At 60.0% G+C, this 14,987-nt stretch overlaps 2 protein-coding genes across 4 annotated transcripts in view; one reads left to right on the forward strand and one right to left on the reverse strand.

Moving 5' to 3' along the window:
- UVSSA (UV stimulated scaffold protein A) overlaps positions 1–2,742 on the forward strand; it is a 33,219-nt gene extending 30,477 nt beyond the window's left edge. For 2 of the 3 annotated variants that reach the window (XM_075544581.1, XM_075544582.1), the window contains exons 13-14: positions 258–444; positions 592–2,742. In XM_075544581.1, the coding sequence (XP_075400696.1) occupies positions 258–444; positions 592–685 (281 nt within the window). In that variant the 3' untranslated portion in view covers positions 686–2,742. The remainder of the gene's footprint in view (positions 1–257; positions 445–591) is intronic. The other variant, XR_012783496.1, reaches the window with a different exon arrangement.
- Positions 2,743–11,107: 8,365 nt separating this feature from the next.
- On the reverse strand, positions 11,108–14,786 carry NKX1-1 (NK1 homeobox 1). Its single transcript, XM_075545036.1, has 2 exons — positions 14,315–14,786; positions 11,108–11,991 (listed from the first exon to the last, which is right to left on the reverse strand). Exons 1-2 carry the CDS (start codon positions 14,784–14,786, stop codon positions 11,108–11,110), a joined length of 1,356 nt encoding a protein of 451 aa, XP_075401151.1.
- Between the last annotated feature and the right edge of the window lie 201 nt (positions 14,787–14,987).

A 14,987-nucleotide genomic window follows, 5' to 3' on the forward strand; every position in this document is an offset into this window, starting at 1 on the left:
ATGTTGAGCAGCAAGGGCAGCGTTGGCTCAGGCCAGGAAGCTGCTTTCCAGTGGCCTCCTGCCTGCTTCCCTGCCTTTCCCACTAGGAGGACTGGTGGACACTCAGAGACACCCTCCCAGCCAGCTCTCACCCACAGAGCCTGCCTGCTCCTCACCCCTCTGGCCACAGGGGCTGGGGGCCCAGGCGCAGGCCGGGCAGTGAGTCGTTCCCTGACCGCCCCTCCCCGGCCCAGAGCACCATCCTTGTGTGTTGGCAGAGTGGCAGGACCCGGAGCTCATGAGAGACGTGGAGGCCGCTGTTGGGCTGGACCTGGGGTCATCACGCTACAGTGGCAAGGGCAAAGGGAAGGGCAAGGGCAAGAAGAGGAAGTACCCACACCTGACCGACCTGAAGAAGCAGGCAGACACGGCGCGGGCACGCATCGGGAAGAAAGTCTTCCACAAGTAAGCCCCGGGCCTGAGGGACAGCCTGGCCCCCAGCCCCTCCCCACAGCAGTGGGCCGGGTCCTCACGGGGCACTTGTTGTGCCCCTCAGTGTGCTGATGGGGCCGGGAAGGGCGGTGCCGGAGCTCACCTTTGGCTCCTTCGCAGGGCGGCTGTGCGCAGGGTCATCACCGCCATGAATCAGATGGACCGCAAGAAGCACGAGAAGTTTGCGAACCAGTTTAACTATGCGTTGAACTAGAGGTCTGGTTCCTCTGCCCCGGCCTGCCAGACAGAGGCACTATCGGCCTGGCCCGGGTCGGGGTGAAGCTGGGGTGGGGGCGGGGTGCAGCTCTGGTCAGCTTGGCTCCCCGTGGGTGAGAAAAGGGTGGTGTGCCCTGTGGGGTGTCTTCCTGCAGGCCATGCCTGTGGGTCAGGTGTGCTTGGCCAGGGGAGGAGGCAGGGCTCCCTCCCAGGGCCGCACCGTTGGCTGCTCCCTCCACAGGGTGGTGGAGTGCTGGCAGGGTTCCCTATTGGAACACAGTCACCTCTTGTTCCAGTACCTGCTTTGGACACGGGTCCCCACAGTGCCGCCTTGTAAGTGCCCAACTCAGGGTGTGTAGCCTAGTCCCAGCATCATGTGCCCCTCGCCACAGTCAGGGTCAGTCTGGGCTTTTGTCACCCCAGAGAGGAACTTGGGAGCTCCTGCCCCTTCCCTCACACTCAGGGCTATGGGGTGCCCCGGGCCAGTGTTCTGCACAGACTTGCCCCATTGAGTTTCCTTGGCTATGGTCACTCAGGAATGTGACTGCTAAACTGAAGGTCAGACCTACCGGGGACTCCCCGGGAGAAAGGCAGCCCAGTTGGCTTCCAGAAGAGGATGACAACGCGGGGAGCCCCTGCGGAATGGAGTCCACCCAGCCATCCCTGTGGGGGCAGATCCCGGCCTCTCGTCCACAGAGCTGCCACTGGCTGGGTTCAGACCGCCCACCCTCCAGTTAGCAGCCAGGCCCTTCCCCGTGTGCCGCCAGGCTCCTCAGGCTCTAGACACCGGTGACCCACTTTGCTGTCTCCAGTGCCTGCCTGTTCGGAACATGTTGTCGGGCCTTTGGTCACAGGACTTCTCTCTCTCGTGAATGGCACCACTATAATAAGCACTTGGTCTCGGCAACCATGTGGTCATTCTGTGCCTAACCTGTGATGTGAGTACGTGCCAACCTGCCTCGAAGTCCCAGGACCTCACCAACACCTGTTCCTGGCTCTGGTCTGCCCCTGCCCCCCATGGCACGGTGGCACCGCATCATTGTGCTTTTCATTGACATTTTCTCACTGGTTAATGACACGGAGCCTCTTTTCCTGGTATCCTCATTGGAGAAATGCTTCTCCAGTCCCCTGTCCACTTTCAAGTGGATTTTTTGTTCCAAATTATTTATTCTTAGCATCTTCAAGATACTAGACCTTCCTAGGATCTGAAGGCGTTTTCTCCCTCTTTGTCTTTTCACTTCCTTGACCGTATCCTCCCAGCACAACATTTTAAAATTTTTGATGAAATAGAATCTGTCTTTGGCCACCTGTGCGTTATTTGGGGTCTACATTCCAAAGGAACCATCGCCCAGCCTAAGGTCACAGTGACTTACACCTATGTCTTCTTCGGAGAGCTTTATAGTCCCCTCTCGCACCTGGGTCTCTAGCCCATTTGAGGTAGATTTTTCTATTTGGTGTGAGGTAAGGATCCACCATCATCATCCCACCAACACCATCTGTTGAGGGCGCCCTTTCCTCATTGGGTCGTTGGGCACCCTTGTTGAAATCAGGTGACTCTCAGTGGGTCCTACGGAGTTACCGTGAGTGAGATCAACCCCTGAGCAGGGAAGCGAGGCTACCCTTGACTGTGCACCTATAACTGAAGGGCTATTTCTGGATGCCCAGATCTACTTGCTTTTGAATTCAGGCATGACCACATGCTAGTACCACGCCACGGCTACTGTGGTTTTGTAGGAATTTGTATTCAGGCAGTATGAGTTTTCCAACATTTTTTTTCCTTCCAATATAATCTTGGCTAATCTGAATCCTTTTTTAAGTATGAATTTTAAAATCAACTTGCCAATTTTTTTTAAGAGGCAGCTAGGTATTTTTAAAAAAATAGCTCTTTGGGAAAAAATGAGCTGATACCAAGGGCTCAAGTAGAAAGAAGTGTTTGGAAAAGGATGATGGCAACAAATGTCTCAGTGTGCTTGACACAATGGATAAATGTGTGGATTGTGATAAGAGCTGTACAAGCCCCCAATAACATGATTTTTTTTAAAAAGAAAAGAAAAAGGGAGAGTTGATACCAAGGACTCAAATAGAAAGAAAATGTTTTGAAAATGATGATGGCAACAAATGTACAAATGTGCTTGATGCAATGGATGTATGGATTGTTATAAGAGCTGTAAGAGTCCCCAATAAAATGATTTATCTAGAAAAAATAGCTATATTGGCATATACTTCACATGTAATACAATTACATCACTGAGTCACATTAAGAGGCTGTGTGCCGGCATCACTGTAACCAGTTTCAGAACATTTTCTTCTCCTTGTTACTTGCTTCCATTTCCCTCTGTCTCCCCTGCCCGTCCCTCTGGGCCTTTATCAATCCAGTTACCGTCCGGATAGGACTTGCCCGTCCTGGATTTATGTACAGAAAATTACACAAACAAGGAGCAAACAGACAGAAAACCTCAATCTAAAAGAGCAGAAAATACTAAAAATGGAGGCAACTTTAAAGAAGGTCAAACAGGAAATCAAATGATACGGTTTTACATTTACACCTGCCACGATCGACCGTCCAGTGCTCGGACAGCAAAACTAGCCGCCTTCCTGGACTGCAGTCGGGGAATTCACTGACCCTGCAGGTGGGTGTGGGCTTCCACTGTGGTCATCCACAGCCTTCTGCAAACCTGGTGTTTGGTTTTAGCTCTGACATCCCTCCCTCCTCCTGGTTTGAGTTTGATCACTTACAGGCTGGTGTGCTGCTTCCATGTGGACTTGGTCGGTCCGTGCCTCGTCTAGATGCTACTGGTGTTGAGACAAGCCTCTAAGACCCCAGATGCTGTTCTTTCTGATAAGTGGGCACCGTCTGGCTTCTTCACCACATCAAGCAGGGCCATGTCATAAGAACTAATTGTTTTTAGATTGGAGCTGGAATTAATTGTGGGCCCAAATCCCCTTCCTGGAGACCCCAGGCTGCTCTTGCCACACCTGGCTTCCCCGAGCCTTGGTTCATAGGGACCCTCGCCATAAGTAACGCTGTGGGTCGGACAGCCTCCCCGCCTTAAAGTGTTAGTTGCCAGCACGCCGGACCTGGGGGCTTTGCAGCTAATCCCGGAAATTCCCTTCTTTGCCCTGTGCGCTACTGATGGCTCTGCTTGGTTAGATTCGTGGTCAGCTAGCAACTAGACAGCGATTTCCTGAAGTGCCCGAACTTCCCGTCTACCAAGGGGCTCGGGGTGTGCATGCTAGTGTGTGTGTACACGCAATAGTCAACAGTCACACTCAACAGCAGGGCACCTTATAACCCTCAGGCTCCTCTCTCCTCTTTCCTGGGCTTGACAGGATGGATGGATGGATGGATGGTGATAAGAGTTGTACAAGCCCCCAGTAAAATGATTTTTTTAAAATTTTTTTTTAAAAAAGAAAGAAAAGACTCAGTCTCAGAATCCCACAAGGGGACTTTCTCCCCAGTCTTACTGGGTTGCGAAGAGCCGTCGTCACCTCGATGGATGGCACTGAGGGAGTGGTGATGGGCTGGCCACGCTGAAAGACTTCCACAGTGCCACGGAGAGCAGGGCGTGGGAAGGCCTCCAAGCCACTGTTTTAGCAACACCCCGATTGACTGACACCCAGAGTGCTGTGTGGCTTTAACTTCCGGGTTCAAGAGGCTTACCTTGCCGTTCCCCCAGTAGTCATGTGACTTTGATGGAGGCGTGGGTTTTGGAGGCCCCCTCTGTTCCCTTACCAGGTGGGCCCACAGGGACCCACAGGGCTCCGACCAGGGACTCCTAAGCCCTCCAAGGCCTCCTTGGCTTCTCTGCACCCTTCGAAGGGTCTTGGCAGCAGATTGACCAGTGCAACACTCGGTGTGATTCCTGGACCGCGGCCCCCTGGGCATTGACTGTCGCCCCAAGTGGAACGAGATGCTGGGCGAAGTCTGTTGTCATCAACATTGTCAGCCTGCTCTTGCAGAAATGTGATGGTGTGTCCTTCCCGCCCGCCATGTCCGGGACTGCTCATTCCCCAAGTCCTGACGCACACAGTTGCGGGGGTGGCACTTCCCATTGGACCAGATTGGCATCTTCCTGTGCTCCTGGTTCCTCTGCAGTAGATGCTGAGAGCTGCCGTCAGGTGGGTTCCGACTCCTAAGGACCCCACCTAAGGCCGCAGGAAACACTGCCATGCCCTGCGCCGCCCTCACCACTGCTCGGAATGCAGCCCATGAGTGCAGCCACTGGGTCCATCTGTCCGTCCGTCTGTCCATCTTGTGGCGGCCTTCCCCTTTCTTGCTGCCTTTCTACTTAACCAAACAGGATGTCCTCAGGGGCCTGGCCTCTCCTGACAACATGTCCAAAGGACGTGAGACGGCTCATCAGCCGTGCCTCTGAGGAGCATTCTGGCCGTACTCCCAGGGCAGGCCTGTTTGTTCCCTTGACCTGCCCTGGGCTCCAGCCTCTGGGAGCCTCCCCAGCCTGCCTCTGATTTCATTCTCTTTGCCTCCGTTTTTATGGAGTTGAATTGCTTTTCGCCTGTTAGTGGTTTCTGAGTGTTACGTTAAAATGTCCTTCCCCTCTGTGGTTAAATAAACAGACCCCCCCCTGCCCCCCAGCTTGCTTCTGGTGCTTTAATACGTTTCCTTCTTCGCATTTAAGTCGAGTTATTCACCATTTATTCTGGTACGAAATCCGAGTCCAGAAGTCAGGTTGTTAAACATCATATAGCCACTCGTGCCCACACCGCTTGTGAATGAACCCGTGTTGTTTATTTATTAAATGTTTGCAGACTTGAAATGCCTTCACCATGGCCGACATGCGGGGGAGTGTGATGCCAACACCAAAAAAAAGCCAAACTCGCTGCCCCCGTAGGACGGGGCAGACCTGGCCCTGTGAATTTCCCAGACTGTAAAGACCCCCGTCTTTGTCCGCGGAGTGACCAGTGGTTTTGAACTGCGGACCCTGTGGATCGCAGCCCAAAGCACAGCCACGGTGCCCCCAGGGCTCCTGGGTGTGGCCTCAGTTGCCACACAGTCAGTGCTGCCTCGGGTCTAGTTCTTTTTCTGGACCTGATTCTGCCCCATGAGCCATAGACGATTGCCATACCCTTTGAAACACTGTAGCTTTGTAATACGTTTCTGCAACAAAGGCCACTTTGTTACGAAGTTGGAACATTGAAGAGGAGAGAGTGTTTCTGTACATTTCAGTCAGGGCTGAGGGGCTTTCCCAGGGGCTCAGGACCAGATCTCCACGCAGTATCTATTCAAGGTCAAGCCCCACACCCAGTGTGTTTCTGGCCAGCTATGGTGGGTGGCCAGGGCCAGGGCCAGTGGATGCTGGGCTGCTCTGGCCAGGGAGGAGGTGGACTCCTGAGAGCGCCGTCTCTGCCTCCTGATGAGGGGCACTGCTGCTGAAGTACTACCGGGGCCTGCCCTCCATGCCCTGAGGACACCCTGCTTTTCCACGAGCCCCTGTGGAGTAGGTGGGAGCAGATGGGGTCCTAAGCAGGCTTTAGTCCAATATTGAATTTGGAGCCGGCGGGGCCTATCACCCAGACTACAGGCGAGCCTCTGATGGATGGAGCACCCTTTAGCATAGAGGGAGGACCATAAGGGACCCTGGTTGGAAGGTGGGCTGGTCTGGTGAGGGTGCAAGGACTGGGGACGCTGAAAAGGACTCCAGAGTCTTGGGGAGAACCTACTGACTCACCCCCCTAACCCAGCCCAGGCCCTGAATCGGGCCATCCTCTATGGTCAGGAGCACACGCTGGCCCGGCCCTCTTGCCCCCCAGGACCTCCATACAGACCGCCCTGGGCCCCTAGAGAGGCTGGCCTGTGGGGGCGAAGAGCACAGGGCAGCCCAGGTGGGAGCAGCAGCACAGAGGAGGGGGTTGGGAAGCTGGGTAGCACTGGCTTCTCGGGCCCCTGAAAAGCCCCCTGGAGAGGGCTCCCTGGGGGCAGAGCACTGGGCATATGAGGGCACCCAGAGCCAGCCCTTCCAAGGTGCTGTGGGCCCAAGAGCTGAGGCAGACAAGGAACTGGCCTGGGGTGACAGGAGGGAGGGCCACCCCCCACGAGGACAGTGCTTACACCACCTCAGCTGTTGGAGTGAGACCAGTCCGAGGGCAGGTGGCCCCAAAGCTGTTGAGGAGGTCTCTGATGTCGCCAGGGATCTTTAGCATTGGAGCCTGTAGCTTCTAGCCCATGGGCATCTCAGGGTCCACCATGGCTGCAGAAGAAACACAGAAAACACAGAGGCGGGTGTGCCTGCCCACCCTGTGAGGAGCCTTCCAGGATGGGCGCTCCCAACACAGGCACACTCTGCTCCTGTCTTCTTGGCCAGGGGGGCAGAGCCCAACTACTGTCACCCTGTTCCCCAGGGCTCGGGAGAACAGGCTAGCGATCACCATTCAGGGCTGGCTGGGCACAAGTGCTGGGGGCAGGTAAGTGGCGGGGAAGCAAGATCCTGTGTGGATGAGACCCCGAGGCCATGTGCAAGGGGAGGAGGAGCTCCTGGGGGTGGGGGGGGGTGGCATCAGCAGTCTGAGCCTGTCCTGGGTTCAGTGGACCTCAGCCCTGCCTCCCCCTCTCAGAGGACAGTCCCTGGTGCTCCCCAGATGAAGCCTCCCCACTGCCAAACACCACCACCCCCTGCACACACACTCAGCCTCATCACCAGAGGGCTCTCCTGATGCCACATTCAGGCTGGGTCAGGTCCTTCTGCACCCCTGACACTAGTGGCTCCAGTGGGGCCTGGTTAAGTTCAGATGGAACAGCCAGCCTCTGACTCCAGTGACTGGGAGCAGGAGCAGAGGTCATGGGGGACAGGTCGGAGCCACCCCTTGGAGAAGGACAGGGTGGTGTGGAAGGCAAGCACCCTGTGAGGCTGGGCCCTGGAGGAGGAACCTTGGAGGGTCCTGAGAGGGTCCTGGCTTGGCTGTGCTGGGGAGACTGGATGGTGGGGGTGGGTAACCAGTCACCCAGGCCTGGGGCAGCGGGTGGCTGAGGTGTACTGCTGGTGAGTTTTGCAAATAGAGGCCCCCTGGGACTTAGATGTGATGAGGATGAGGTGGGATGTGAGGGGAGGTGTGTGTGCTAGGGTTAGGGGCGGGAGGCTGCTTTGAAGGTGTTGAGGAGAGGCTGTGGGATTCTGGGAGGAGCAGGCCAAGTGGGGAGTTTGGGGTGTATCTCTGTGGGGAATGGGCTGCAATAGAGGTCTGGCCTCTAGGGGTTGAGGGGGATCATCTTGGGGAGGAGGGGCATTTGGGGGAGCTAGGGGGAGCTAGGGGGAGCGGGAGCGGCATTTAAGAGACCAGTAAGGGAGCAAAGAGGGTGAGGGGAGAGGGCAGGAGAGGACCCTCCAGGGAAGAGGGGACCAGTGTGGAGAGAACCTAAGGGAGTGGGGACTGGGGACGGTCAGTACAGACAGGCCAGGGTAGCTCTGTCTCAGGGCCAGCAGGGCGGGGTGGACTGATGATGCCAGGAGGAGGGCAAAGGTGTGCAGGGGAGGGGCTGCACCAGGGCAGGCAAGACACAGGCGGGCATGGCCAGACCTGTGACCACAAGGCGGGGAGGTCAAAGAGCAGCGTAGCATTTAAGTGCCGGGCGCTGGACCTACTTGGTGTCCACTTGAGGGGGTTGGTTGTAGACTTGGTGTAAGACCACTCAGCAGGGCTGAGGGCCTGAGTTGCACCCAGGCTTCAGCTGGGCAGGTGGGAACAGAAACAGGGCAAAGCCACAGACTGCCCACTCCCACTCCCCTTCTACAGGGCACAAGATGCCTCCCAGTGAAAGACTACATTTCCCAGGCTCCTTTTCAAGGAGTGGTCACGTGATGAAGCTCGGCTGGGAGCTGCAAGCAGGGTGTTGCAGGGGCTTCTGGGAGAGTTTGACAGGGAGAGGGTGTGTCCTCCCTCCCTTTTGCTGCCTGGGATGAGGATGAGCTGGCTGGAGTCTCAGCATCTACTTTGCTCCCTAAGGATGAGGCATCTGTCCCCAGAGCCAAGCAAGGTGCCACAACTGACTGGCTGCCTATGACCAGACCTCATGAGAAAATAATGGCCTCCTTTGAACTTGGGTTAATTAACACAGGCTTCCCTCCTCCCAGCCACCACTGCTAAGCTTCACCCGTGGGCCAGACCCCAGGCAGACAGCCTGTGGGCTGTAGGCTGGTGTGTGTGTGTGTGGGGCGGGGGGGGGGGCTCTCTCATGTGTCAGCACTGAGCTATAGCTTGAGGGCAGCGGGAGGGGCATGGCGGGGCCGCCTAGGGGTGTGAGGAGGTCTGGGGGTGGGGTGGACACCGATGACCCCTCACTGACTGGTGGCCTCCACCACATGACTGGTTTTGTTTGTGGAAATTGTGCCTCAGTGCAAAGCCAGGGTCCTGGAGTGGATGCTGTCTGGGGGCTGTGGCAGAACAATCTAGAGCCAGAAGCTGAGCTGGGCCAGGGTGGGGGAATCTAGCCAGCAGCACACTGCTTCCCAGCCGCCTTCCCTCCCTGCCCAGGACCCTGAGACCAGTGGGGGTGGTGTGGTGTATGTGTGTGGGTGTCTTCACCAAGCCTGGCAGTGGGCAGGGGTGGTAAGACACTCTGAGAAACACCCAGAGGCATCCCTGTCCCTAAACCTCCTCCCAGCTGCATAGCAGGACCCAGGGACCCCAGAGACAGGCATAAGGCCAGGGCGGGGCTGCCCCCCCTACTCAGTCTCGCTGTCCCTCCCTAGTGCTAACCTCTGCGTGGTGTCCCCAGCGCTGGCTGACCTGACACCCACAGACTAGAGCGGCTTGGAAAGGGCTTGGCCTGAAGCAACCCTCTATCCAGGAAGAGCCAGGGAACCAGCTTAGATTTCTTGTGGGGAGCAGGCAAGTACTGGCCAGGGATCCCAGCCACCACCCCCTCAGCCAGACTCCGCCCCCACTCTTGGAAGAGAGGAGTGATCAGTTGCAGCTGTGAGCTGGGGCTGGTGAGCTTGGTGTGCAGGAATTAGGGGACCCCGGAGGGAAAGGGAAGGTCAGAACCGGAGACCTGGGGCAGGGGGGGGGGGGCTTGCTGAGGAAGTGCGTGATGCAGTGGGAGAATGGGTGGGCAGGGGGGGAGGGTTGTGGCTTGAGCAGGACCACCACAGAGGGTGTCCTCTAGGGAATGTTTCTTGGGACCCTCAGAGCCGCTGGCTGCGCTCAGCTCCGTTGCCCTAGGGAAGCCCACAGAAGTCTCCAGAGTCTGGGCTGGCAAGCCAAGGAGGCTGCTCAGAGCCTGCCCAACAACTGCCTGCCCTCTGCGGGGAGGGGGGGGGGAGACTCGGGGCCACCCACAGTCCAGGCCTTTGTCCACCCATTGATCTCAATTGTTGATTGAAAGATGGACAGAAAACAGTCTTCAGGGAGGGTCTAGGGCCACAGGAAAAGGGAAGACTGGCTTTGGAGAAACCCTCTGGCAGGGCTAGGGCTGGGCTGGGTATCTGTAGGTGGGGTAGCCCCAGGGACACCCGGTCTGCAGACAGCAGCACAAGGTGGTCACAGCCACTCACCCACTCCCATAGCGGCTACTCCAGCCTCTCCCAGCTGGGTTCCCGCTGCCCCCTCCCCTGCCCCCCCCCTCCTGCTCTCAGCCAGTGGAGACACTGACCAGCCCAGGGACTAGGCCCTTGTGAGAACTCAAATTGTTCTTAGCAAATTCGTTGCAAAGGACAGGAGCCCTCTGGGTGATGAGGGGCCCTGGGGTCTCTGCATCTCACCCTTCCCAGCCGTTTCTCTATCAGGGTTTTCTCTCCTTTTTCCCAGCGAGGCTCCCAGGTCTTCCTTAAGGCCAGCCGTTGGGGGTCCCATCCAGGGGAGGTGGTGCCACTCTCTGCAGCCTGTTCCCCTTCCGGCCAGCCCTGTGGGAGCCCGAGCCCAGGTCTGCGCTGCAACTCGCTGGGAAGGCACAGGGATCCAAGATGAGGGCCGGTGGCCTGGGGCAAGAGCAGTGGAGTCGAGTTGGGCCCGGGGTAGTCCCGACTCCAGCCATGGGTTTTAACCCCGGGAAACGGACAAATCCCCTAATCACAAGCTGGAGCCTGGGCCGCCTCCCCTCTGCCTCGCCCCCCCCCCCCCCCAGATCCCACCCTTCCTTCCACCCAGAGAAAGGATCCTTATTTGGTGAACTGGCCGCAGCCCGTGTGGCAGAACGGGAAGCCACGACCCGGGCGCCGAGGACTGGTCAGGGCGCCTGAGCGCACAGCGCGAGACCAGAGACGCCGGCCTCGGCCGCCCGCGGTTTATTGATTCAACCAAGTTCCGCAAAGTGCTCCAGAGCGGGCGGTTCCCGCCCCGCCGGTCATTTTATAAATGTAAAACTTTCTGCAGCCAAGGGCTATTTACAGAGTTCGTGGTGGGCGCCTTGCAAAGGGGCCAGGTGGCTGGGACTGTCGGGTCCCCGCGTCGGGGCGGCCCGCCCGGCTCAGAGGTGCGGCGCGTAGAAGGCGGGCGCACCATAGGTCTGAGAGCCCAGCACAAAGGGCGAGAGCACGGCCGGGCTGGACAGGAAGGGCAGCTGCGCGGCGCACACCAGGCCGCCGGGCCCGTGCGCAGGGTAGGCGGCCGGACCGTGCATGGCCAGCGGTGCGCCCATGGGCGGCGACGGGCTCAGCGGGCTGAGGCCCCCGGGCAGACCAGCGCCGGGCCCCGCGCCGGGTCCTGCGCCCCCGCCGCCGCCCGTCGGCGCGCTAGTGTCGGCGCCCGGGTTCTGCTTCTTCCACTTGGTGCGGCGATTTTGGAACCAGATCTTGACCTGTGTCTCGGTGAGGCTGAGCGACAGCGCCAGGTTGAGGCGCTCGCACACCGACAGGTAGCGCGTGGCTTTGAACTTGTTCTCCAGCGCCACGAGCTGCTCGTAGGTAAAGGCGGTGCGCGCGCGCCGAGGCTTCCCGGACTTGGAGTCCGAGCCCGTGCGCTTCCGTTTGGGCTTCGTTGCCGTTGCCGCTGCCGCGCCCTGCGGTGCTGTCCCTGCAGTCCCCGCCGCCGCTGCCGCAGCCCCAGAGGACCCCGGAGGGCCCGGGGTTCCGGGAGAGGTCCCGCGGGGTCCTGTGGCCGACACCTCATCCACGGGGGCCGCCTCCGTTTCGGCCGCGCCCGGGCAGCCCGACCCGCGGGCCCCGAGGCCGCTGCCCCGCGCCTCCTCCGCGCCGCGCGCCGCTGCCGCCGCCTCGGGTGCCTCTTGGTCGTCCTCCTCATCCTCGTCCTCCTCGGGCACCTCGTCCCCGCTGTCTGCGCTCGGGCTGCGGCCGCCGCCGCTTCCGTAGCCATTGGCCTCGGCCTCGTCCGCCTTGTCGGGGTCGCCGGCATCTGCGGGAGGATCCGCCAGGAGCGGGGACAGGAACAGGGAGAGAGACGGGACAGGGCGATGAGAACCGGGCTCCAGCCACTCAAGCGGCCGCCGCCTCTCCCTTCCCTTCCTCCATGCGCCCCTGGACTCTCTGCCAGCCCCGTTCTGCCCCCACACCTCACCATTGCGCTTTCCCCATTTGGTCTTCCTCCTCTTCGTTGATATAATTTCTCCTTTCATTTCTTTCTAGCGCTTTCGTTGTCATCCCGTCCATCTCTCCACTTCTCACCCAGGTCTGCGTTCCCTACCTCCTCCTATTTCTCTCCATCGAAAGGATTCCGCCCTGAGACATGCCCCTCTCCCTGCCGGCCCCTTCCATCCTTCGAGGCTGCCAACTGCCCCCAGATGCCCTTCACTCTGCCCAGAAGCCCCAGTCGGGTGGCCTCACCATACAGGGCAACGCTGGGTGCGTTTTGGCCCAGGGCCCCCAGACTTGAGTGCAGAATGAAAGCTACCATCGATCCCGGTTCAGATACAAACTTAATTAAACTCATTTTGTGTAATGTACAAACTAGTTAACGGCCATTTAATTTATTTCGGCGTATATTACCCTCCAATTACAGCGGGGCTGCAGCCAGCCAATTACCGTGCATTTAAGAGCTGATAGTGACCAGAGGCTTAGGCTGGGGGACTGGACACCAATGATGCAAGGGACTTCTGGGTGCCAAGATTGGCCACCTTGATGCCTTGTCCCCGAGTTAGGGCTTGGGGTCCTGGAGCTTGACTGCTATGGGCAGCCCAGGCTCGAAAGGCAGGCTGTGCCTGGGGAGCCCTGGGTGGCTCCCAGCACCAGTCCGACTGCGCCCCAGCAGGTGGGGAGATGAGTGGTAAGAAGAGGTGGGAGCCCCCCCCCATACCCCTGGAGGCTGAGTCAGCGAAGCCCTTGGGCCCTCTCCACCACACACCCAGCCACTGGATGAGTGTCTCTGCTGGCAGGACTGGGAGGGGGTGTGTGTGAGGCCCTCACAGGTGGTTCTCAGAGCAGGGGCACCCAGCAGGTAGGTTGCCAAGTCCAGCCTCCAAGACCCTCGGGACCAGCTGACACTATTGAAGGGTGTTGGAGATCAATACAAAGTCGGACCTAGGTTGATTTCTCTGATCCTACCCCAGCAGACTGCAGGGAGGCAGGCAGGCCAGGTGTTCTGTGGGACCCTATAGCCTGGAAGGGGCTGCCCCCGCGTGGGAGGGCAGGGCGTGGTCACTGGAGGGCCTGCATGGTGGAGCGCCTGCTAGGGCCCCTCGGCTGGATGGGGACTGAGGGGACCTGGCCCAGCTCCCTTCCCCAATCAGCCTTGACACAGGCTGGGCTCCTGGGGCAGCTGGGGGCGTGGTGGAAGAGTGTCTGAGAAGCCTAGGGGTACTTTGTACCTGTCCCCTCCAGCTTGCCCAGCTTGGTCCAGGCTCAGTGTCTCCTCCTATCTCACCCAACCCGGAAAAAAACCCCGAAAACTGCCTGGGCGCCACCGAACCTCAGTACCCAGACCTGCCTGGGGCCTGCGCTGCAATTCCAGGAGGCCGGCCGGGCCAAGGGGCCAGGAAGTTGGAGGAAGGAGGGGTGGGGGTGTGGGTGGGCTCAAAAAGCAATCAGGAGCAGGTCGAATGCAATTCGCGATCAATAGCGGCCCCTAATAAGTGTAATAGGTTTTAATCGAGTAATTATCCGAATTTTGACCCTATAATTTAGATGTTCGGGGGGAGTTGCAAGGTGCTTGAAAGAGATATGCACGCCGCCGTAATGGGATATCGACCCGGCCGGGGCGCGGGCCGCCCCATTACCGGCCGCTTTCCGCCGCTAAGCACATTTCCCCCTTAACTGTAATCGAAGGGATTTAATTGTTTTTCCAGAGATAACCAGCGTTTTGTCACAATTAGTCTGATTTGTCCAAAAAAAAAAAAGGGGGGGGGGAGAGAGAGAGAGGGAGTGAGGGCAGGAAGTATCTGAGGCCATGGTGGGGGTGGGGAGGTCACCGGCCGGCCGCTGCGCACGCTCAGGCCGCCAGCCGCGCCAACTACCCTCCGTACCGAGAGAAGCTCAGAAGCAAGTCCTGGGCCCGGCCTGCAGCCCCACAACCCTGGGCCCGGCCGGGCCCAGCCTTCCCGGGAGGCTGAGGAGCTCCGCAGGCCGCTTTGGGTCCGGGAGCCCTGGTCAGACGGAGGCCGCCAGCCGGCCGGACGCGGGCCCCGCACGCGGCGAACTTCTGTCGTAGCCCCGGCCGCGGCCAGGTCCCCGCGGCCAGGTCCCGCCCCGTCTCCGCGCCCGCGCCCGCAGGTACCGCTACTCACGCGGCAGCTCAGCTCGGCCCGCGGCTCCGGCTCCGGCTCCCCCGGCGGCGGCGAGGGCGCGGCGCTCCAGCTCCTCTGCGCGCGGTGGGCGGCCCGGAGCGGCCGGGGCCGGTGCGCACGGGGCTGGGGCGCACGGGGCGCACGCGGCGGGTGCTGCCGGGCCCAGGAGCACGCAGCGGCGTCTCCGGCTGTTGAACTTGTTGGGGTCCAAGATGTCCAGCACCGAGAAGGAGGTGGGGCGCGGGGGGACGGCGGGTCGGGCGGCTCCGGCCCCCTCGGGGGCCGCGGGCACCGTGTCGCTGGCCGCCAGCGGCGGGGCGCCGGCCCGGGGAAAGGCGGGCAGCTCGGCGCGCCCGTCCATAGCGTCCCGGGAGGCGGCGGGCGCGGGAGGCGCGGGCCCCGGGCCGGGCCCGGGCAGCGGCGGTGGCAGCGCGGGGCTGTCCCCCGGAGCCGCTGGGCCGCTGGAGCTCATCCCGGCCTCCCGCTGCTCCGGCCGCTCGCGCCCCGCCGGCTACTGGGCTCCCATCCCCGGAGGCCAAGCGGCCGAGGGTCGGCTGGCTCTCGGCCCGCGCTCGGCCAGTCCTGCCCAGCGCTGCCTCCGCCGCCGCCTCAGGCGCCCGCCGCGCCCGGCCCGCGCATTTATGGCGACCCCGCCGGCGGCGCCCACGCGCCC

Source organism: Tenrec ecaudatus, chromosome 3 (genome assembly GCF_050624435.1).
Source record: "Tenrec ecaudatus isolate mTenEca1 chromosome 3, mTenEca1.hap1, whole genome shotgun sequence".
In the NCBI taxonomy this organism is placed as follows: Eukaryota; Metazoa; Chordata; class Mammalia; order Afrosoricida; family Tenrecidae; genus Tenrec; species Tenrec ecaudatus.

Coding starts and splice junctions, on each gene's coding strand:
- NKX1-1 (XM_075545036.1), bottom strand. CDS start 14,786: ATGAGCTCCAGCGGCCCAGCGGCTCCGGGGGACAGCCCCGCGCTGCCA. Junction 11,992..14,314: donor GGGCCGAGCTGAGCTGCCGC/GTGAGTAGCGGT, acceptor ATCCTCCCGCAG/ATGCCGGCGACCCCGACAAG.